This window comes from Phyllopteryx taeniolatus, chromosome 9 (genome assembly GCF_024500385.1).
Source record: "Phyllopteryx taeniolatus isolate TA_2022b chromosome 9, UOR_Ptae_1.2, whole genome shotgun sequence".
In the NCBI taxonomy this organism is placed as follows: Eukaryota; Metazoa; Chordata; class Actinopteri; order Syngnathiformes; family Syngnathidae; genus Phyllopteryx; species Phyllopteryx taeniolatus.
The window spans coordinates 21315739-21340495 of NC_084510.1; the positions used below are offsets into that span (position 1 = coordinate 21315739).

The following is a 24757-nucleotide window of genomic DNA, read 5'->3' on the forward strand; positions in this document are numbered from 1 at the left end:
CCTGCTCCTCCCTGACAGAAACCTGTCTGGGGTTTACAACAGGGGCCAGGTCTTCAACGAGGACTGTTTTACATTATCGCAGCAAAAGGCCCCTGGGGGGGGGGGGGGGGGGGGGAGATTGACCAGACTAAGAGGCACCAGCAGGTGAGTGCGATTCCAAATATGGTCATGAGGAGCACCATCCTTCCGGGTGCACCCAGGGAGGCACTAAAGCCACTCCCAGAGAAGGAAAGCTTGAAAAAGAGAGGGTTTTCGGGGGCTTTTTCGTCGTTCTGGCAATGTAAGCAGCTGTTATGACACCAAGACTTGTTCAATAAATCGAATTAGCCCAAACGCTAAGTGTCTCGAAGTCTTCATTCATCCCATGCCCGACGGACATCGGAGTTCTCCGGGGTGACCTCCGACTCGGAACCACAGGCGAAAAAAATCCACCACAATACAGAGAATCAAAACTACTACTGGACACATAAAGGGAATAGTCCGACACTAGCAGTCAGCCACAGATGCTCCTGTAAAGCCGCTGTTTACAGATTGGCAACAGGTGCGTCAGCGAAGGAACCGCCCACCTAGCGCACGAGCGCTGCAACAGAATAAAAGGGTTCTAGATAGGTGTATATATATTTTGGTGTTGTACAGTTGAAAACCAAGGGTTAAGGTTTCTGAAGAGGATTGTCTCGTCCATTTTTTAAACTATTGTTACGTTTTTGGCAAGAGTATATTTTGAGTTTGTAAAGTTTTGTAACCCAGGATTAGTCAATTAGGGTTCTGGATAGGGGATATTTTGCGCTTGTACAGTTTATAACCCAATGTTTGAGGTTTAGAATAGGATAGTCTCGTGCAATTTATACACTACGGCACTGGTGTCAAACCGGTGGCCTGGGGGCCAGATCCGGCCCGCCACGTCATTTTATGTGGCCCGCGAGAGTGTGCATCGACTTTGTGTTTCTTGCTAAAATACCAAAATTGCAAATTGGCTTCACTTTTAAAAATATTGAGATATTGCAAGCAGTTTTTGTTACTTACCCCCCTTTTAAAATATAAATGATTCATGCTGTAGTTTAACAATTAGTTTTTACTGGCTTCTGATTTCAAAAGTAATTATTCATTAAGTTGTGTATATGTAATAATATGAGGCAATCATATGGGATTGCAGCAATAACGGCCCTCCGAGTGGAACCATAACTGCGATGTGGCCTGTGACAAAAATGAGTTTGACACCCCTGTCCTACGGCTATGGTTTTGGCAAGAGTATCTTTTGGGTTTGTAAAGTTGATAGCCGAGTGTTAGGAGTTGGTATGTGGTCCAGTGTACTTTAGGTTTAGGATCGGATATATTCTCGGCTCGTCCAATTTCTCCCCAAGTGTTAAGGTTTAGGATCGAGTATAATGTCTAGGTAATTCCAGTTTAAACCCTAGAGGTATATTATATTTTGGTTTAAAGTTTAAGGTTTGGTCCTGTATATTCTTAGGTTGTTCAGTTTATACTGCATGGTCAGTGGGCTATTTGGGGTGGGACACTTTATAGCTAAGGGTAAAGGTTTAGGTTTATTATTGGTGAGAGCAAGGGACAATGAGCCTTCCTACGGAAAAAGAAAATAACTGAGGCCACCCCTACTCATTGACCCCAATGTATAACACACGTAGCCAGCTTTTCAGTTTTAAAAATAGATTTTTCGTTCTTTCTTTTTCTGAATCTGATAACATTTTGAAAGTCAGTAAGATGATAAAAAGCAATCACTGACTGAAATGTGACATTGAGGAGGAGGTAAATGGAGGTTAAATAGAATGAACATCTTCAATGGACTGGAATAATAGCAGTGGTTCAGTCGTGTTCTGGTGATTAAGACAAATTCATTATTAGTCGTACAGCGTTGCACATGTCTCCAATTGTGCGTCACATCTCCATGTTCTATTGACATTTTAGGAAAAAAAGTGTTATTGTGTACGTCTATTTTTCAAAACGGTCTAATGGTTCCTTGTCAGTATCATGATAGATGACAAGAGTGTGGATGTGCATGTGCATGTGCATTGGTGTGCGCGTGCGTGTGTGGGGGAGGGGAGGCAGGCTTTGCCAAGCAGGCAATTAAAGCCCTTCATTAGTGCTTTGTTACCTCATCCCATCATCATATGGCAGACAGTGATAAAAGCATTTCATGCTTTTCTCGCTCGCTCTCCTCCGTCTGTCTGTCAGTCTGCTGGGAGCAGATATGCTATCAGAGAACTGTCTATCACAGGTCGCCTCGCCACCTTCTACCGAGGCGCTCAACTCTATTGCATCGCAGCACGGTTGGGGAAGCTGCAACTTAGCGTCCTAATGGAACATCTGGACTGGTTATGTGGGAACAGCAGGGGCTATCATATGCGACTATTTCCCGCCCATCCATGCTGAAATCCGTAGAGTCTCTTCAACACCCGCCACCCCACCCCACCTCCCACCAATCAAAATGCTTTCTCCTGACCACTGGGGTATAGTTTAATGGGTCCTGCTGTTAGATCTGAGAGGGGTTCTGGTTCTTTGTCTCCAGTTCTATCCCAGAAATCTTTGACGGGGTTGAGACCACTTTTCTCAAGTTCTTCCACTCCGAACTCATCCCAGCACACCTTTTTGAACCTTCTTTTCAGGACATCCACAATTAACCAACATGTACCAAGAAGTTTTTGTTTCCCAAAATGACCATGTTTCCTCAAATTTCCCCAACTCTTAACAATAGTAGTAAGTATAATTATCTGTTGTTCACACACAGACATGAAAAGGTTAACAGTTGAACCCAATTTTTGCTAATCCAAGCAGCAGCAGCACTTAAAGAAAAAATGTTATCCGATGGATAGAAGTGTGGAGACTGTGTATTTACAGTATATGTTGTAAACAAGGTTTTCCAGTGAAGTATCCATCCATCCATCCATTTTCTGAGCCGCTTTTCCTCACTAGGGTCGCGGGCGTGCTGGAGCCAATCCCAGCTATCATCGGGCAGGAGGCGGGGTACACCCTGAACTGGTTGCCAGCCAATCGCAGGGCACACATAAACAAACAACTATTCGCACTCACATTCACACTTAGGGGCAATTTAGAGACTTCAATTAACCTACCATGCATGTTTTTGGGATGTGAGAGGAAACCGGAGTGCCCGGAGAAAACCCCCCCAGGCACGGGGAGAACATGCAAACTCCACACAGGCGGGGCCGGGGATTGAACCCAGGTCCTCAGAACTGTGAGGCTCTTAACCAGTCGCCCACCAGGCTGACATGCTACTTAGTTCCATGCACTTCCGCATAATTGTTCTTTTTATTTCTTATCAAACTCTGCCAATACTTCTTCATATTTTATTTTTAAAATGTGTCTGTACAAATACAGGGCTCCCCCATCTAAAGTTGAGTCAATAAATGTCACTATTTGTGCAAATATGGTATGTCCATATCGTGTCCATAGTGTTCCCCCAGACCCCTGCATGGACGTTTTTACTGTTTTCCTTCAGTACATCTATCATGCATTTTGTTTGTTTCCTGTTTTATTCTGCAGTCACTTCCTCCCTCCATGTTTCCATTGTCTATACACCATTGTCTCATTTGCATTAATTCCGGGGCCTGTGTTTACCCTGTTTCTCAGCCAAGTTGTCACAATCAACACTGTGTGTGTACCTGTGTTTGTGTTCTCCAGCTGTTTGTTCCTAGGGTTTCGATTTTAGTCCAGTGGTTCGGTTTTAGTCAAGCGTCCTTGTGTTGTTTACACTGTCACCACTGACCTGCCTCGCAATGCACAAGCAGCCCAGGTTCACAACAGCTGGATATCAAATTCAACTGAAGGGAAATGGAGAGGTGAGCCAAAGCATACACAATTTGATTGTACTCCCTATTTCTGACAGTGTAACTCCTAAGTTTGTGGGGGGGTCCTAAAGCTCATAAGTTACATAAACAAAACAAAAAAAATGGTACCATCGACCTCCCACCTCCCGAATAGCCTCCCATTTGAAGCCCTTTAACCAAATGCAAGGAAAATTATATAACCTTGCTGCGTCATTCACATAACTCAAATGGTGGACTGGAAGTAGATTTTATATATCTACATGCGGTGATTGTGATGCACTTGGAGTGCATGCACGCAAACGGGGAGCAGGCTGGACTCGTTGGGCTTGGGTGGGGGAAGTGGGGGCGGGGGGCGGCGCCCCGGAGCTGACTTGTGACGCGCCGCTCTACCTCTGCTAGACTAGAGATGTCAGAGCAGCTTCCCTCATGTCTGTGTCATCGGCGCAAGTCACACTTGTACACTGCACATGCCCAGATGAGCAAACACACACAAATATTTACGCACAGACATGCTGATGCATCATGCATACATGCGTGTGCACACACGCACACGCACACACACACACACACACACATACAGAGTATTAAATAATCGCTACATCGCTCTGTTTTCAATAATGTGGACCAGTGAATTCTGAATTGTGCACATGTACAAACAGAAACAAGACATTCATGGATCACGGTTAAAATCTACACAACTCATTCTTTCACATAAACTGTCGTATGAGTCAAACAAATGAAGTCGACAACACACATTTTAAACACTACCCCTGGATCACAAGTGGCATTCATCTGGTTGTTAACTCGTCGGTGGCTAATGCCAGTTGCTAACGTAGCAGTATACGTCCTCACTCAGTGAAGAGGGTAAATCAAAGTTTTTTATTTACAAAAAGTTGGTTCCGTTAGCAAGAATACTGTCAAGATACCAGGAATGGGAACATATCATAGATACAAATAAGTTAGGGATACTTGTAACCATGAGTTTTGAGTCTGGTTTTAAAAAGAGGAAATTAGTGGATTTTATGGCCTGCAGGCGGCAGGGAGTTGCAGAGTTGGGGAGCAGAGCTGCTTCCTATATTGCTGAGGCGAACAGAGGGTACAGGGGAGAGAGAATGGAGAATGGAGGAAAAGGAATGGGGAGCGCGAACAGGAGTGGAGATATGGAGAAGGTCGTACAGATATGAAAGGGAAAGATTGTGAATTGCCATAACCAGACTGGAAGTGCTCATAGAGACTTTTCAGACTCACATAGCAAAAGGTAATCCTTTGATGCTAGCTGAAATGAAGTCTAGTGACGTTCATCCATCGTGAAATTCGGTGGGGATGTCAATCATGACAGGACATGAAAAAGTCTCAACGACCCATGTATTAAAATGAACAAAAAGTAAGCCCTTTTTGGTTATAAGTGGTGTTTTATTTATTTATTTATTTTTTAAATAAAAATCCAACAATTGCACTTTAACCAACTTCTCTGAGAGAATTCAGACTAGCGCTTCCAAATTGATGAACAATGGCATGTTCCGACTTGCATACCATTTCAGATCATGTCGATGCTCTAGGAATGGTACTCCGTCACAATTCATGAGATCATCCTGTACATGGACACTACCGCAGTCTTCTGTTTGGAATGTGACTTCCAGTGGATGGTCTTCTCTCCTCGCTAAAGTATTTTCACATGCAGATTTTTTCTTTGATGCTGGCTAAAATGAGGTCTACTGAAGTTCTTTTATTTGTAGTCTTAATCGGCGATAAAAAAAAAAAAAAAAAAAAGGGGACGGCTCTTGTGATATAAAGATGTAATTGATTAGGCCAGTTTGGCATATTTTTCATCCAACTTGTACAACCTTCGGGTCATTCAAGGGTGCCACTGTAAATGGAGAGCCCTGGTATGAACTCTACCACATTCTAATGCATTCTGACTCAAGTGAAACATATATTGCCGTTTGCAGTATATTTTCTATAAGACAGTCACCTGAAATCCCAGTTACTCAGACATCATGCTCTACAGCCGTGCTTGCTCTGTCCTTGCTCATCAGCGTGAGCCTAGTCGGAACGTATCAGCGTTGTCCAAACGAACTAGGTCATGTCGGGGGGATGTCTGGGAGGCAAACATTTATTTGTATGCGGGTCGCGATGGAAGACGTGGTGTGAAGCGTGATGTCAAGAGATCACGCAGCCACGCAGGTCCTCCGGCTACTTTACTCAACTTTCCCTGCAGGAGGTCATTTTTGCTTTCACACTTCTGCAAATCAACCCAGTTTCCATCAAGTGGGGATGTTTATTAGGGTCTGTTGTCGGCTAACTCTGGGCGAGAGGCGGGGTACACCCTGAGTTAGTCGCTAGCCAATTGCAGGGCACATATAGACAAACAATCATTCACACTCACATTCACACCGACGGGCAATTTAGAGTCTTCATTCAATTAACCTACCATTTTTTTGGAATGTGGAAGGAAAACCTATGCAAGCACGGGGAGAACATGCAAACGCCGCACAGGCAAGGCTGTACCTGTTATTTTATATGACTGCAAAAATATTTAGTTCCTTGCGTGGCATACTCAACATGAACCGCCTTCTGATCCCAAACATAAAATCACTTAGCTGCTTCCCCAATTCTAAAGATGACAAAGAAATGATCTGATCATGTATAGCAGCCTGTTCTGGTATATTTCCATAACAGTGTGACGAAATAACAACTTTAAGGGTTGCGCCAAACACGCTGCTGTCTGGTGATTGGTTAGCACAGAATGGTCGCTCCTAGGCAGTGTAGGCCAAGTTAGACTGAACAAAAACACAACACTTGTTTTTGCTCCCATTTTTCTTGAGCTGAACTCAAAGATATCGTTAGCCTAATAACATAACTGCCCAAGTCATTTTTTAATGTTTTCAGGAAACTAGACAAAACACGACAAATTCAACGAGCAAGAAGTGTCAAATTACTACGATTCAACATTTTCAGATTACCATGACCTGGATGACTGAGAATCTAAATTGTCATGAAGGAAAAAAAAAAAAACGTAACTTTTTTGGCAGACACATCGGTATTTTTTATTGACATTGTGACAGTAAGTTATAAATGACTGAGGCAATTCTGCTATTAGACTAACAATATTAGATGTTTTTATGTACAAAAAAAGGCTTGTTTCGCTCAAGTTTTGTTCATAAATCTGTCTAAATTTGTGTTGGTGAGCACGTCTCCTTGGCCAAAATAATCTATGTGCCTTAGGTTGTCCACAATAAAACGCTGCTCCTAAAATGTGCAGTTTTAGTGTATTGTGGTTCCAAGGTGGTAAGAAAACCAGTCAGTCATTAATAGGATGATTTGATTTTATAATTTGCCATGCAAAATGAAACAAAAAGCGTGCTCCAAGCAGTAGGCTAATAACACAACACAGCCATTATAATCTATAGGTCTTTATTTATTTTTGCAGATAACATATATTGCAATCATGCTTTTTCATAGAACACATCTAAAGACATTTATTATATATATTTTTTTACATATAATATTTTACATCAGGCTCAAGAAACAGCTAAAAATATACAAAACAATATTCTCTGACTAGACATTTCTATTACATTTTTATTATCATCTTCATTATTACTCTATTCTGTTATGATCGTTTGTACAGCGGAGAGAGAAATGTGCTTTAGTTTTTCCGAGATGATAATATTATTGCGGAAAACAGCAAATCATACACTTTCTTTTTCTGTTCCTTTTTTTGTTCCACATTGAATCGACAGAAGAAAAGAGAAAAAAAAAGTCAGGTTGTACGGACATTCACGGATACATGTATTACACAGTCCAGTTTACAACATCATTCAAGAGAGAAAACTGCAGTATGGTAACTTTGTACAAAAAACGCACCGAATCCTTCGTCGTCGTTGTTGCGCATTTTCATTTACATACTTTGAAAGAAAATACATAAATAAAAAAAGAACCGAACGGGAGGGATTCAACCTGATTCCTGTCGCATGTAGCTGCCACAAAAGCATATCTTATTATAATTATATATTCAATATTTATTTCTTAAACTCTGTCTTTACAGTAATAAGATAAGACAAGATATTCTTTTTTGATCCCCAGAGGGAAAATTCAGGTAATACACTTGCAATCGCTCACAAAAAGTCAGTCCTTTATTTCTTTACTTTATATTGCCGTGATAACTTGATATGTAATAATAAATTTTCCTTTAGCCTACAAAAAAGAGTCCCTAGGATTTCGACGGATTCCAACCACTGTGGAAATCACCTCTCTCCATCGCAGTTCATTTATCATGACAAATGACGTGTGCAAAGAAAGCACACACACGCACACCCACACCCACACAAAGACACACAAGATTTGGATCTGTTTTTCAAAGATCACAGGTCAGATTTTTCGTAGAGAAGGTGACATTTTCATTACTGTGTATTTCCTCAAATAGTGGCCGTACCTCAAATACCCACTTGAGATTAATAAACATGTTCCTCAATTAGATGTCTATTGTTCACACACGGACACTAAAGCGTTAGCCCTAACTGTTTTAACTCTGTTGCTAACCAAAACAGCAGCACATACAGAAAAAAACCCAATCCATCTCATGTTGAGTTGAGACAGTTGCGTCTTTAACAAGGACTAGCATTCTAGCGGACAGTGAGAGTTGGTCACTTCACAATGTTTTGCGTGTCCATGTTCATGTTCTGTCATGTGGAGATGCCATTTTTATTCTGACACGTGGTCACTCCACAATGTTGTAAACTAGTTCCCCTCACATTATGAAAGATGATATAATGTTACATAGAGACAAGGACTTTAGCGACAGTTAGCATTACAGTAGTCTAACATGCAGTCGCTCCGCAATGTTGTGAGCTTCCATGTTTATGTGCTTTTATGTGAGTCGCTTCGCAATGTTTATGTTCTTTTATGTGGAGATGGCATTTTTTTTCACTCTGATGCCGTCACGCCATAATGTTGTCAGTGTTTATGTTCCGTTGTGTTCAGGTCACTTCACAATGTTATATGCATTTATGTTTTGTTTTGCCCAGTCTGGCCTGGGTTCTATCTGTTTATGCATAATAGTCCTTTTTATATTGATATAAACTGAATTTTCACATGATATAAATTTTAATAAATATTCTGCTCATAATCATTGTTTAATATAATTGGAAAAAAATATGTTTGTACAAATAAAGGCCTCTCCATTAATACACGCTTCTTCCTCATCTTCGGCCATTTAATGAGGAACTACCGTATACCTATTTTTTATAATATGTATTTATATAACACAAACTGCTTCAGTGTATCATATCCGGGAGCATTTGGTCACATCCACCTTTGTTCCTGAGGAGTGGGTTCCTAAATATAGTGTACGTGTCATAGAAACCCATCATATAGTCAGTCACAGCCTGGTCGAGGACAATTTCACACTCTGAACTGGATGCTTGCAGAATTATAGTACACAATGGGATGTCGCCATGATCGACAGGCTGCTAGAGGTGACCACTTTACAGCATGCTATTATTGACCTTGCACCTGTAATGTTCAAACTGGCGTGTGCTTGTGTTTGGTCCTTCTCTGTCTCAAATATACAAAACTACCTCGAAGTTATTCTACAAAAAAAAAACCCCAAAGGATTCCGACAACACGCTGTACAGTAATTGTTCTTCAGAAAAACAAGACAAAACTGTCAACAGTGATGACAGTCTTTTGCTACATATCCTACTGAAGTAAATTTGTATTTATTTTTTTCAAACTTGTCAAACTGTTCTTGTGCTTTTCAAAGGTGTAAGCCCCCAGACGTGGCTGGGAAACTATTGAAATGAATGCTCTGGATGAATCATATTTGGCCCCATTCGCTTTCCACTTCCATATATTTAATTTGAAATCTCACCTAAAACACGGCATCTATTTCATGTATTTACTAAATGTACAAGCAAAAATGCATTGAACCCGATATTTGTCTTTGTACAGTAATTGTAGTCCAACAGGTAAACTGTTGAGTCAGTGCAGGCCTCCGGATTAAAACAATATCTTTTCATATAGTTTTATTTCCTAACTCATACTTTTTGCTAAAATGTCTTTTTTAAATGTTTTTTTTTTTTTTTTTTTTGCGTAATGAACTTTATAATTACACAACACGTTGGCTGGGTAGTTTCCTCCATATGGTACAAGAATAAAAAAAAAAAAAAAAAGAAAAAACATTTCATAATAATAATAATGATAATAATAATAAATGTGGTCAGGTTGGTCTCACATGTCCCCAGGAGGTAGGTGAATGAAAGCAGACGTGGACGTCTGGTGGTCGTTCCCAACCTTGATTCCGCTTCTTGTGGGGCGTGTTCGGAGCCCGACGGAGTACCACTGAGACAAGAGAGACGCTCACGAGGTTTTAGATGTACGCCTCCTCGGTGGCGGGGTTCTGGTTCTGGTTTTCCGTCTGCTGCTCGGGGCCATTTTCCTGAGCCTTCACCTGCACCACCGGCTTGAGCATCATCCTCAGACGCTGCCAAAGAAGGACGACGACACAGTGGGAAAAAAAAAAACACTTTACTTCCGCAAATCCTTTCATTTTTTCATACTTCCTTCTTTTGTTTCATATAATTGCACAGTTCCCCTTCCTTTTTAGTCCATCCATCCTTCCATCTTTATCATATAGCAATTCATTCTTCTTTGATCCATAAGACCTTCCATCCATTGATTCTTCTATCATCTATCTAGCCTTCCATCTTCCATCAATTGTATCAATTCATTCATCCATCAGTTCATTTTTGATCCAGCAATCCATTTTCTTTGATCATCCATCCATCCATTCTCCCATTTTTTGATCCATATAAACATCAATCGATCCTTCTTTCATCCATCCATGTTTCATTCTTTGATCCATATAACCATCTATCTATCATCTAGGTTCCAGCCATCTTGCCATTTTGATCCATTCATTTACCAATCTTTGATCCATATATACATCATTCCATCTTTTAACCATCCATCCATCCATCAAGCAATGAAATCAGTGAGTAACGTGACACTTAGTTATCCATATCTCCATTCAGAGATCTATCCTTTTTGATCCATCAATCCTTCCATCCTTGATCCATACAGTATCTCCATTTTCTACAAGCCAGTGTTACTGTCTTAATTACGACCTTCTCTTATGTGGTACATGAGCCAAACTCACCATTAAAATCCAAAATCATCATCATCCACATCATCCCCCGACTCAAGTGAAGACGCCTGACTAGCAGCTCCGTGGCACCGTCCGCATTTCGTGAGGAGCACTTGCGAGCTGTAATGTGGCGTCTGATTGCTACAATTAAGACAATCTGCTGCCACTGTGCCTCCTGACACCTGCGCGTCGCCGCCGACAGCCTCTGTAATTAGCGCCCATTTCCTGCCACACTGGTGCCTGTCAAGCTCAGCCGCTGGAGGATCATATAGATTTGTGGTCACCACTCGACGCACTTGCAATAACTGCACATAATAATGTAAATGATGCGCCCAAAAATAGGTATTAACTGCAGTCAGCGCTTGAGTTTACTAAAAATGCAGTTCAATCATTCCTCTGCGTACAATCTGCAGTCATCTCAAGTAGTTCAGCAGAACTCATTACGATCTCCATTTTACAAATCCTTTTATCTCACGCTCGACTTCTTGTGGCACTTATCCCATCATCACGCCGCATGCCCACGTGTTTTCTTATTACTGTAGTGTTGTGTCGCGCTGCTCTGTTAATACACTAAATCGCATTATGCAAAGCTGTGGCACTTCAATATGGAATGTGAAGAGTCTACACTCTGTAGCTAGCAGTATTTTTTTTTTAGATTCTCAAAATGTATGGTGGGGGGGGGGGAAGTTAGGTCAGTCAGAGTTTGCATTGTAAAACACTTAAAACGCTAAGAATAGTATTACAGTGCATCCGGAAATTATTCACCCTGCTTCACATTTTCCACATTTAATTTTAGTCTTATTCCAAAATGAATTTAATGCATTCATAATGTTAATATGAAAAAGGCTTTGTTGCAAGAAATTAGCCTTTCTGCAATACTTTGTTGCTAACCTTTGGCAGCAATTACAGCCTCAAGTCTTTGAATATGACACTGCAAGCTGGGCACACCTACAGTATCTTTGGGCAGTCTCGCCCGGTTTTGTAGCACCTCTCAAGCTCACTCAGTTCGGATGCTCCAGAGATGTTCAGTCGGATTCAAGTCTGAACTATGGTTGGGCCACTCAAGGACATTCACAGGATTGTCTCTGTGGGGTGTTGTTTGTAAAATTGTGAGCTAAAAAAAACCAAATGTCAAAAACGTGAACCACTGTGAGTATGCACTGTATGTCGCTTGCATATTAAACACAGTAAAACCTCTCAAGTTGTACAGTTTGGAATTCAATCAAAATCTTGTCGGAAAATAAATAAGCCTCAAAAGTCACGTAAAATTTGAAAAGTTGAACTGCCATCATGACAATACCCGCATATCTCCACGAGTGGGGTTGTCTTTGGCTTTTTGCATGTGATGAGTGTTACACTTCTTTCTCCTCGCTGCTGAGTTCAATACGGCCACTGTAGGTCAGCAGATATACTAAAAGAAGAATGGAATGTTTATTTTTGTTTTTCCAGCGATCAAGTTCATTTTACACTTGTATGACATTTAAAGAGCAACCGGCATGTCATCAAATAGTGAATAGTTTTAATGTAGTTTATTTAACTTAAATTTTATAATGGTAGAAAGGCTAAAAATGTTATTTGATTTGATATAAACGAAGCTGACAGTCGATGGAATCCCTTAATGGATTATTGTGTCAGTGTTTGTTTCTAAATACAAATCAGTCAAGTCTGAGTTTGGTCATTTTCTTTTTCCATTATATAAAACTTTGATCTCCACAAAACATTTTGGCGTCGCCAACCAAAGGTTTAATGTATCGGTTTTAATAGAGCCAAGCATTTCCACCCTTTGCTCTTCAAAGAAAAGCCAGAATACCATTTGCCACAAGCATTTCGAATGTTTCACTTTTTAATTTCATGGCTGACGCTGTAATTATTAGATAAAAGCTAACCCGCCTCCCAGCCCCCACCCCCCACCCCCCCATTGTGAACAACACACATGCAAAAGGGAGAAGATCCAGAAAGATCGTTACCTCTTTGTATGTGCCTTTGAGTGTGAGGAACATGTAGCCCATGTAGCCAGGGATGAGGACCATGGAGGAGAGGGCCATTAACCACCCGACACCCTGACCCCAGGCTGGGAACACGTAGTCGCCCATGGTGAGGGGTACCATCTGCACTGCACTGAACAGAAACACTCCCTGGAAACAAGACACCAGGGGTACACGTCATCATCTGCATTCTCACACACGGAATGCAACTTTGGAGCTCTGCGATTTTCCATCTGCACATTTCTGCCTGTAGGAGGCACTCATGAATCTCTTGAGGGCGTATGGTCAAGTGCTGACCTTGTGGTGTTAAGCTAATACAGTTTTGTCTTTTATGGGCAAGTCATCAAACGGAAACTAAAATGGTTTGCAATTTATCGTCGCCCATCTGTCGAATGTGCATGGTTCAAATTTGGTAGCCATAACTACAGATATAATGAAATCATAAAAGAGACCCTATTAAAGAGTGTCCTTGGTTTACAGTGTACAGAAGTGGAAACTCACTGTAGTGTATTATTATCCTATGCTAGCTCAATAGTAAAGTACATCTTTGTGTCAAGAACACTTTTAGGCATAAATATAAAATACTTTAATGCAAAACAGTACGTACAGAGGGACGTGAGTGTTCCAGCTTGTGCTGCGTGATGACATTCTTAAACAAGTTCACTGTGTGCTGTTCGTAACCTCGAACGCGAGGACCCTCTGTAACGATGACTCTCTTAAGATTTCGCTTTTTCTGTTGTACTTACGGCCACAATGAGCGGCGTGAAAACAACCCAGCAGGCCTTCCACCACAGACAGGGCCGGTAGCCGACCATTTCCTCGATGTTGTCGTAGAACTTATTCACGCCTGCAAAGTAACGATAAAGCTTCGTGAATCCATAGCGCCATCTCGGAATCTCCCATGAATAAAAACATTCCCTTATTAAAAGTAGCCCTCACCGTAGAACCACGAAATGGAGACGCACTCGAAGAAGACAAGGAAGAGCAGACACATCCCGCTGGCCGAGTAGTAGTCAAAGAGCTTAAACACGTACAGGCCACCCTGCACAATGAGACACAAGAGGACATTGATGGGGGGGCAGGGACACAACAGTAAGATAAACGAAGGCAATTAGGGTGCGGGAAAGTAGCAGGCCAGTCAAGTGGAACAACATCAAGAGAGAGAGCGATGTCTTGATGGTGAGGACACGACATTTCTGCAACGATGCCGATGCCGTGGTCCATCTCAACTGGACTTGAACACTCGTCAAATTCCCTGGAAGCTTTCATTCGGAACAGTTTCCTTCTTACATGTCGTTACACTGCCTGTGAACCAGTTTTCCTTTCCAATTTGGATTTAGCGCATATACCCTTTCACGTTTTCGCCAACAAAGGATTAAATCTTTGTTTGTGCTTTGCTTTTTCCTTTGGCTACAATTCCATAAAGGATGACAGCCATTATGTGAAATGGCTGGGCAGAAGTCTTGATACAGGTTTAACTTTGATAGCTTGTCATTTCCGGTTTTGTTCCCATTCCCGTTAGCACGATAGCACTGTCATCTGGTATTGCTTTAAGCAAAGGACTTTCTCTATGGTTCTTGTCCTCACTAGGGTCGCCGTTGAGCTGGACCGTATCCCAGCTGACTTTGGGCGAGAGGTTGGGTACACCCTGCTGGTTGTCAGCCAATCACTGGGACGAAGGACTTCGATTGAACGATTGTTCAAGTGGTGCTTTTGAGTCATGTCTCTGTGCTGTTGGACAAGAAGGAGCACCGAATGACGATGTATACTGATGTGTTAGCTTCTCATGCTAGCTGCCATTGCTAATGTTAAAGAGGCGCGTGACATTTACATTCAGATAGAGATTCAGAAAAATGTATTTATCCTAAAGGTAAGAGACTTATTTACTGTTTTTAATGGATTCATAGTAGACTTGTTACTTTTGGCTTATACTTGTATGACAATTAACATTCACTGCCATTGAGCGCTGTTGAATTCAAATAGTCATGTCAATGTGGATAGTTTGATTTTTTTATTTTCGTTTATCTCATTCAATAATTGGTTACTTGGTTTCTTGCAAATAATAAAATATATCAAAAGAGAAGAGACATCGTTTGTTTTTTGTAATAAAAATATTGAATTCATTCAAATTAAAATCTTTATAAATAATACAATTAAAGATAATGAATTATTATTTCATTTTTAGAAGAAACAATTTTTCATTATTTTTCATACACATTATAAAAAAAAATTTAACTCACCCCTGCTTTAAACATTGCCTTTAGAGTTATTAAATGTTTTATGAGCACAACAGTTTGGATCTAAATAAGACATTTTATTTTGAAAGTCGACCAAACAGTAGTCTCATCGAATTTCTGTGTTTACTTGCCTGTGTGATGTTAGACAGTCCAATGATGTAGGAGATGAGGCAGACAATGGCGATAAAAATCTCCCTGCGCTTCCGCAAAATATGAGGGAACTCGTCCACCAGGGCGGTGATGAAGCCTTCCACGGTGCAGAACTGCAGGAATAGCACAGTCAATTGGTTTTTATGTCAAACCAACTCTTCCGTCATGGTCGCTTTGGGTTTTGTCAGTACCTGGCTGTCGATTCCTAGCATTAGCAGCATGGAGAAGAAGAGGATGGCCCACAGAGGGGAGACTGGCAGCTGGGTGACAGCCTCGGGATAAGCCAAAAATGCCAGGCCAGGTCCTTGAAACACGTATTGGGGAAAAAAGGAACTGAGTTTCTATACCGCTTATCTCGTCTTACTTTTGGTCGAGCGGTGGGGTACACCCTGACTGGTCGCGAGTCAATAACAGGACTGCATAGATACCATCCATCACTTGTCCCTACCCATTAGGGTAGGCCCTGCCAATCACAGGGCACATGTAGGGCCGTATATAGACAAACAACCATTTACACCTATGGACATTTTAAAGTATTCAATAATCCTAACATGTATGTTTTTGGAATGTGGGATGAAGCAGGAGTACCTGTATAAAACCCACGCAAGAATGGGGAGAGCATGTAAACTTCACACAGGAAGCCTGGAGTCGAGATAGAAACCCCGAACCTTACAACAGTTAGGCAGACGTGCTAACTGAAACCTTCCATGTCAAATTTTAGCAAAGGAGGATTTGTTTAACCCCAACTGAATAGGTCAACAAGTAAAAATGTGCTTTGGCTTAAGTGTGATGAAAGTGCTGCGACTGTAATGCAAGATAACACAAACTCAACAAAGAAGAAATGAAAAAGATGAAGCTAAAAATAAGTCCAAAGCGTCCTTGGGGGTGCTGAATGTCGAACTAAACTTGAGGATTTACAAAGGACGGAGATTTGCAAAATCACTGCGCCATTTTCTTTCTTTTTTTTTTTTTTCTTTTTTTAATGAACCCAGAAATAAAAACCCAGCTGCAATTTTCCCCTTTCTGACTCAAAGAATAACACATCTAGCGAATTCAAGAGCTAATTATTTGCACGGCTCCGAGTGTCTGTTGCCTTTGCTGATTGTTGCCATCGAGCTTCAACATTGATTGCAATTACCTGAGGCTGCCACATCAGCAATGGGTCTCTTTGTCACGTTGGCCATGAATCCCACAATGGAGAAGATGACAAAGCCCGCGAACATGCTGGTGAAGGAGTTGATGCAGCAGACAATGACAGAATCTCTGTCGGGAGGGAGACAAAGCACAAGGCGGCCATTGTCACGCCGATATCAATTCCTTATCATCCCGTCACACATTGGTGAAAGGGATGGCGGGACGGGAGCGACAGGGGGGATTGGATGGGGAGCCATTTTGCATCCAGCGCTAAAGAAATGGCTGCTTATTTCTGACCTATTGCTTTGAAATGACAGTCAGTTCAAATCATCCGTTTGGATTCTAATGTTGGTGCTGGTGTTGTTGAAACCGGAAACAGATTGAAGTAGTTTGAAAGCAGCACAGCAAAAATACTGAAACCATTGTAAAAATTGGAGACCCAAATACACTGTTAGGGTTATCAGGTATCAATAAGCTCGTTGGTAGACATCGAACTGTGACATCTCAGTGTCCTGTCGCCAACAGAGAGCGGTTAAAAACAACTTTGTTTTAATAAATCAAGTGTTGAAGAACATTAGTGAAAAACAGACAGCCCAAGAGAGAGAAAAAAAACATGCTTCTGTCAATACTCACTAAAGTCTCACACATTATGATGGTTTAAACTCCATTTTTTGTTTGACTGTTGTGGGAACTCACAACAGCATCAGTAACAAAGCTGGTCGTCGTTACTTTGCATTAATAAACCAAGTGTCGATGAACATTTATGAAAATAAACACACAGGAAAGCCCAAGAAAAAGCTCAACATTGGGGCGCTGACTGTTGTTACTTGGCGTTAATGAACCGAGTGTTAACAACTTTCCAAGACAAATGTTGTGTTTTAAGTGAATGACTAACAGTAAAAGCAGCATTTTCATTGATGATCGATGCGTGTATATTGAAATTGTACTTTGTATTGTGGTATTATTATTGCCAAGATAACCTCACACCCCTATAAGGTACAACCCTAGCATGCAGGCCTAGTCATTCAACTAGTCCTTCAACTCCAAGGTGACTGTTTGTACCATTACCAGGCTCCAAAAATGTTGAGACTTTTAATATTACCAAGCTGTAAAAGTCATGGATACAAAAGAAGTATGTTTAAGGCTACGAGGCCTATTACGATACACTCTACCTTAAGATATAGAATATTAAACTTTTTACCTTGACTCTAGTTTCACATGAGGTTAACAAGGTTGAACACAAGAAACACCTCCCAAAAATTTAACCAAAGACCAAAGTTGGGTTGAGTAGGAAACCAGTGTTGGGTCAAATCATATGCAAAAATCAACAAATGACTCGATAATGAGCCTACCTGTATACATTGTTGTTGAAGGGGTTGTAGCTACCCAGTGCGATCAGAGAGCCCAATCCCAGGCCATAGGAAAAGAAGATCTGAGTGGCAGCATCCAACCAAACCTGACACAGCGACGAGACAAAGTCATTACGTTGAAGACGTTTCAACTTCATTCCGAAAGGCTTCTTTGGTTCTAAAATTTTAGGTGTGGAGTCTCCCTATTTGTGCCTCGTGGGGTGGCTGTGTTCTTTGGGGGTGGTCAACAATAAGTTGTTTGTTGCCCAGTGTGGTTAGTCAAATGGCCGTCCTGCATACTAATCTATCGTTGTGCTTCTGAAATGTAACATTTTCAGGAGCAGAACAACAAAACGGTGCTCTTACCTCAGACTCCTTCAGTTTTTCAAAGTCTGGTGTGATGTAGAAGAGGATTCCATCTATAGCTCCAGGCAGACTGATCCCTCGACAAAACAGGATGAACAGCATAAAGTAAGGGTATGTGGCTGAGAAGTACACCACCTGAAAAGGAAAGGGAGTCATTGTTAGACAACTTTGGGTTTTTCCTTGCATAAGACAAACTATCTAAAAGTAACGCAAAGTTGTTCTGTTGTGGCAATGGAGCACAATCACCTACTCAAACAAAACCTACCACAAGGCAAGGGCCACTCCAGTCCCTCTAAAGTGATCTTTGAAATCCATGTCAATGCGTTACGGATTGTTCCATTTTAAAATACAAGTACAGTCTGTTGTTAAATCTAAAATGAACAAGGACTAGAATGGCACAGAACTTTGTCGAGGTTGTTCACCACAGAGAAAAAACAAATGTGTTTGTGTTTGCCCGTCACCCATGTTAGAAGGCCACTCCCTGGTTCAGAAAGACGTTATTAATGGTAGGACAGGACCAAATCAGAAAAAAAAACAGTCCCACTGCGAGTCAAAACGGCAAAAAGGGAAATAAAGTCCTTGAAGAAAAGTGAAAAATGGTGTACATATTTGTGTATCTCCTTCTATTTATTAGTAAGAAGGCTACTTCCTAATTCATGAAGTATAATGCAAGACATTACTTATGGACTAAGAGGTTTGAACCATTTTAGATTCTAGGATGGGAGCAAACAGTTCCACCGTGACACAAAACGGTGAAAAAGGAACAAAAAAACATTTGTACAACATCTGAAAACATTTTTTGTTTGTCAGACTATTGGCTGGATGTTACTTCTGGACTAGTTAACCGGTTCTTGGAGAATGACATAAGATGTTAGGAATGGACTGACAAAACTGTCAAGAAATAATTGTGACTGTATTTCTCTTTTGTCCGTCTGTTGTTTCGTTTGAATGCTCCTTTCTGGTTAATGGAGGATAAGGCAAAACATGACTAATGGACTGACAGGATTGAAACATTTTCGATTCTGGGATGGGAGTAAACAGTTTAACCATGAGTCAAACAGCAAAAAGTGTGAAAAAAAATGTACAGCACTGGAAAAAAAAGTTTGTTATTCAGGCTGAATGTTAGCTACTTCTGGGCTAGTTCCTGGCTCATGGGAAATTATGTGAGATTACAAATTGATTGATAGGTGCAAACCATTTTTTGATTTTGTTGCCGAAGTAAACAATTTCATTGTGACTCAACGCAGCAAAAAGGTAGCATAAAGTCTATGAAGAAAAGTAAAACAAAAAAATTGTGTACTTCCTGGTTCAAGCGACAAAAGAGGAATAGGAGTCTACCATTTGTATTCTGAAGCATGGGGATAATTCCACCGTGCGTTTATCAGTGAATTCTTTTAGCTGCAAATTTATCTGGATTTGCACCCAAATCAAATGGCTCCACAAAATTTAATTGCACTTTTGCCCCCGGGGAGGTAATAAAATCAATGTAGTGTATATGGTTGAGCACATTTAGCTTTAGAGGCGATTCTACACTTGAAAGGTTTTTGTTATGACACTAAACACAGTCTCAAGTAGGACAATTGAAGGGTAAAGTGAAGTTACATAATCCCCTTCCAACTCCAAATATCCCCCCCGCCCCCCCACAGACACACAGTAATCCGGCGTGGTGTGGTGATGGCTCGGCGACCTTGAGCGATGAATTGGCCGTCTTGTTTGCGGTGAAACGACGCACACTAAATGTTTCCTTTGTGCCGCGTCCTCGGCGACTGACTCACTTTGCCGGTCCAGCTGACCCCCTTCCAGATGCAGAAATAGACCAGCACCCAGGCGATGGCCAGGGTGATGGCCAGCGGGATCCTGAGTTCTCCGGGCTTCTCCAGGCCATCGGTCAGCTGGTGCATGTTACGTCTGCAGGGGAAGGGGGGAAGATTGTCTTTTACTGGAAGTCATAGGTGGAAAAAACACTTAAATGGTTGTACAGATACTTGCGTAAAAAGCATGGTAAAGGTAGATTCAACAGATTCAACTCCTTAACTTTAAGGGTACTTTAAAGTTTGTAAATTGTCATTTTCAACAACAATCACTTTTTGTCATATTTGTTAAAACAGTCATTACGTCTTGATAGTAGTACTGTACCCAGATAAATTTGATCTGTGAAACAAGTCAGCCATTTCTGACTCCATCTTATGCCTCTAATTTTGAGGCAAAAAAAACCCAACCAGAAGGCATGACTTACGAGGTGGCAGTCATTTGTCGCTCGCTCATCGTGGGGTTGTGCCTGTAATGAGTACGCGACAAAGGATTGAAACCTCGTAAGTCACACCTTATGTCTCGTTTTGGTTCTTTTTTTTTCTCAGGTGTGGTGGTTTCTTGTTTATTGAATTAGAGGCAAAAGATGGAGCCGGAGATGACGGATTTTTTCACACATCATGTGTATCATGTGCTATACTGACAGTTTTATCAAACATGGCAAAAAGTGCTTTTGTTTTTAAATTGCAACTCCGCCTTTAAGTAAAGTTAAGAAGTTTGAATCTGATGTATATCATTGATGTTGAATGAACTGTATTGCTGTTTATTTTTTGATTTTATTTTTTGTTGTTGTTCAGAGCAGCAAGGCTGTTTTCCACGTTGCATTAAGGTTCATTTCTTGTTCTCTGATTATCATGGCAGTTTTACCTTTTGGTCATCAATGGAAACCTCCAAAAACACATCAGAACACACTTGGTCCTGTAGATGCCCACTGACCTGAAATCTCACTAGCTGCTCCAATGTCACACGTGAACTCCATGTTTTGTTTGACTTTTGAGGCATATTTTCCATATATTAATGGATGAATTCCAAATTGTTTGATTTTGGTCTACGTCATTGATATCTAATGAATTGTATTAATATTTTTTTATGGACAGAGCAATTCTATAACGTTCATCACGTCTTCTTTTTATGATAGATGTTTAAAAAAAACTTGACAGCTCTGACGAACACTGAAGTGTCAGCAAAAAATTTTGCCAGTTCAGAAAACCTATTTTTACCCCGCCCCCTTTCCTTATATTGTTGGTTGACCTCCATATTGTACTACTTTTAGAGCAGCCGACGTTGGTCTATGTAATTGATATTTAAAGAATGATATTACTCATTTTCAAACTGATCAGCAAGTCCATTTTCTTATTTTGCAGTTCCATTTCCTGTTCTATGGTTATCGTTGCAATTTCCCCTTTTGGTCCTCAATGGGAACATAAACTGAAAAGAAATTCAAAACCCAATTTGTCCTTTAGATGCCCACTGACCTGAAATCTCACTAGCTGCCCTAACGTCACGCATGAACTCCATGTTTTGTTTGACTTTTGAGCCTTCTTTTTCCATATATTGTTGGTTAACCTCCAAATTGGCACCCTTCTAAAAAAACAACAACAACAACAAAAGTCAAAACACTTTTGGAGTTAGTTCTTTAAATACTCACTGAGCTGAAGTTTCACGTTTTCCACGATGATGGTTTGAATTTTCAGTTTTGTTTGACTTAAAAGGCATAAAATATTGGTTGAACTCCGAATTCTGGGGTGTTCGACTTTGGAGGTTCCAGTGTTTGCGCACTCATTGAATATTTCAGGTTAACTTGAGCATTGTACGTGGACTGTCAAGGTCAACTTACTCCCAGAACTCCACCACGGCGCTTGTGAGGTTCCTGGTGTCGGGGATGCTGTAGTTGGTGTAGCAGCGGTCTGTGTTCCAAGAATTACCACAAGTCTGCCATGGCAGATCCTTGAGAGAGGGAGAGAGAGAGAAAATCTTTTGACTTGAAACTGCACTTTCCCACCTCCGGGTCCAATTCTGTGTGCCAAGTCCATGATAGTCTTTGGGGGAATGGGGATTGGTGGGGCTGCTAGGGGGGGACATTGCGATTTCATGCTTCCCTCTAAAAACGAGATGACTCATTGCCAGAATGCATTCATCAATAGCTTGTGTAAAGTGCTAATTATGCGGGAAAGGAAGTAATAAATGTCATAGTCTGTTAAAGGCTTTACAATTTTTGTTTTTTTTAAGAGGTGTTTTCTCTTTCAATGCAGTTTATTAGGCACTCCTAAATAATGTCTGAATTTGATATTCTTGTTGATGTTATTTGGAAAGATACTCACAGCGGTGAAGGAGTTGTACAGATAGTAAATAGCCCAGGAAATGATGACAATGTAATATATGTTAAGCCAGAAGGAGAGAACAGCAGCCGCCAGGCCGACACCTGAAACAACACACAAATGTTTGAATGATATATTTTATACACGTGACAGTTTTGTACAAAATAAATATTATTTTTAGTCATTATTTTAACCCTTTTGGGAGTTGGGAGGGGGGATTATTACCTTTCTGGGCACTGAGCATGAATCACATAAACCTTATTTGTCATTATTTTTATTATTTGTCAGGATGTAAACTTTTTGTCTAAACACATTGGGATCAAAAAATCAACACCAAATTTGTGAATAAGTAGCTTTCTTTCTTTTCTTTCCTTTTTACCTTTGAACATGGGAGCCAGCTTCCACACTCCGAGCCCCCCAATAGACGTGTACTGACCCAGAGCCGTCTCCAGAAAGAAGAGGGGCATGCCAGCAAATATCAAGGTCAAAAAGTAGGGAATCAAGAAGGCTCCTGAATGAGAGGTGAAATAATAATAATAAAAAAAAGTGATGTAAAGTATAAATGATTAACATTCAACAGCATAATCCACATGTAAAAAGAGAAGGAAAAAAGGCGAATTCAGCACAGGACGCCTGTGCGTAATTGCGCACGGCTACACATTTGGATTTTAGAGAAATGGAATCCCGGTATAGGTTCCTTTGGAAGGAAAAACAACTCCTGATTACCTCCTCCGTTCTTTCCACACAAATAAGGAAATCTCCACACATTCCCGAGTCCGATTGCGTATCCCACACACGAGAGCAAGAAGTCAAATTTTCCGCCCCATGTTTCTCTCTCGGGTATGTCCTTTTTGCTCTTCTGCACCTTCACCACCAGCGTTTTGGGTTTGTCGTTGGCCGTGCTCGTCGGCGGCTCGCTCACGGTCTCCGTGAGGACGTGGCCGTCCGACGCTTTGGTCCCGTTCGTGGCCATGTTGGCGTCGGGGACGGAGGAATGAGGTGGAGGAGGAAGAGGCTGAGAAGGAGGAAGGGCACCACTTAAGCAGCACCGGTTCGGGTCACGCAGCTTCTCGGTCCCCCCGGTTAACTGCCGGAGGAATGCGTAAAATGTGCATTAAACACAGAAAACATGATCTTCCACTTTTACGCGCGGATTCGAACGCATCACTTTGCTTCAGCGGTGGGTAAAGAAGAAAAACGGCCCAATTAATCCAATAAACTCATTCTTACGTTGTAAAAATGAGCGATTGCTTCCGGAGAAATGTGCAGCTTGCTGTCTAAAAAGCAATTTAGGGCGTTTAGGTTTAATGAATAACCCGGAGTGGCAATAAATCAGTGCATTTACGGGCAGAAACCACACAACAAACATGAAATAAGATCAATTCGTCAAGGATGACGATCGGAAATGACACAACTATAGCACGAAACTGGAGTTTTTACTGAAATGCAGCTTTTATTTGTCTTTTCTTTTTTTTGTGTGTGTGGCCCTTCGCCGTGTTTAAAAAAGAAAACGCACCGAGCGGATGAGCGCGCGCAATTACGCACGAGAAGGACGCACATTTACGCCTAAAGTGTTGTAAAATCTCAATATGACATTATCGTTATTCTTTTCTAGAAATCAAGGGATTAGATAATAGTAACACAAATCATTCGATATTTATCCACTTTTGGAAAAAATAAAATAAAATCTAGCACAGTAAATTATAAAAAAACAAAAAACAATACGTGAAGTACTTACAGTTGATTATGTTGTCTTCCCGGTGGAAATAAATCCCCCAAAAGTTATTCCTTGCACTTTTTTTGTGCGTCTTGACTGGAAATGTTTGCATCCGATGCGCTCGCTGGCGAGTAAATGATCCCCAGGGTGGAGGATGGACGGATGGATGAAGAAGAAGAAGAAGAAGAAGAAGAAGAGGAAGAAGGAGGGCTAGATGGAAGGATGGGAGGACGGCGGAAGGGGGTGTGCGCTGCTGTCCTTAAAGGAGTGGTGCTGAAAGAGAGGCAGCCGGCAGACGAGAAGACGCGACGAGAAGGAGCCGTCTGACTTGGAGCGTGCAGGGGCGTAGCAACGTGCAGCGCGGCCTCATCCACATAGTTGGTCGAGCCCCCTCCTCCTCCACTCACACTCACACACGCGCGCGTGCACACAGCGACTAGTCCAACATGTCCAGCGTGGATGGATGGCAACGACTTCGGGAGAGGAGCATCTTCTTGTCCCAATGTTTTATATCCTTTCTCACCTCCTCTTTTTTTCTCCCCTCGAACCCCCCCCACCCCCACTCTCTCTCTCTCTCTCTCTCTCTCTCTCTCTCCCAGACTCACCCGAAGGACAATTGATGCCTTTTAGTTCATCCAACTTCATTATTCCTGGATTTGTTCCAACACTTAAATGTGCAGTGTTGAAAGTGAACTCTGAACACCTCATGATAAGACTCTGTTATTTAGCGAATATATATATATAT

The 24757-nt window shown here is 41.3% G+C and overlaps 1 protein-coding gene across 1 annotated transcript; it reads right to left on the minus strand.

Moving 5' to 3' along the window:
* Positions 1-7197: 7197 nt before the first annotated feature.
* slc6a1b (solute carrier family 6 member 1b) lies at positions 7198-24537 on the minus strand. The gene is made up of 15 exons (XM_061783491.1): positions 24034-24537; positions 23022-23382; positions 22675-22806; positions 22299-22399; positions 21815-21924; positions 19944-20076; positions 18169-18303; positions 17806-17909; positions 16458-16582; positions 15511-15623; positions 15301-15432; positions 13872-13974; positions 13679-13779; positions 12915-13082; positions 7198-10284 (listed from the first exon to the last, which is right to left on the minus strand). The coding sequence occupies exons 2-15, from the start codon at positions 23266-23268 to the stop codon at positions 10171-10173; spliced, it is 1818 nt and encodes a 605-aa protein (XP_061639475.1). The 5' UTR covers positions 23269-23382; positions 24034-24537; the 3' UTR covers positions 7198-10170.
* Positions 24538-24757: the final 220 nt, after the last annotated feature.

What these genes read in the sequence shown, in the direction of transcription:
- slc6a1b (XM_061783491.1), bottom strand. Translation starts at nt 23,268, where the DNA reads ATGGCCACGAACGGGACCAAAGCGTCGGACGGCCACGTCCTCACGGAG. An exon ending in GTGTGGAAAGAACGGAGGAG is followed by an intron (nt 22,807 to 23,021) that starts GTAATCAGGAGT and finishes CCTCTCATTCAG; the next exon opens with GAGCCTTCTTGATTCCCTAC. An exon ending in GACTGTCTAACATCACACAG is followed by an intron (nt 13,975 to 15,300) that starts GCAAGTAAACAC and finishes CTCATTGTGCAG; the next exon opens with GGTGGCCTGTACGTGTTTAA.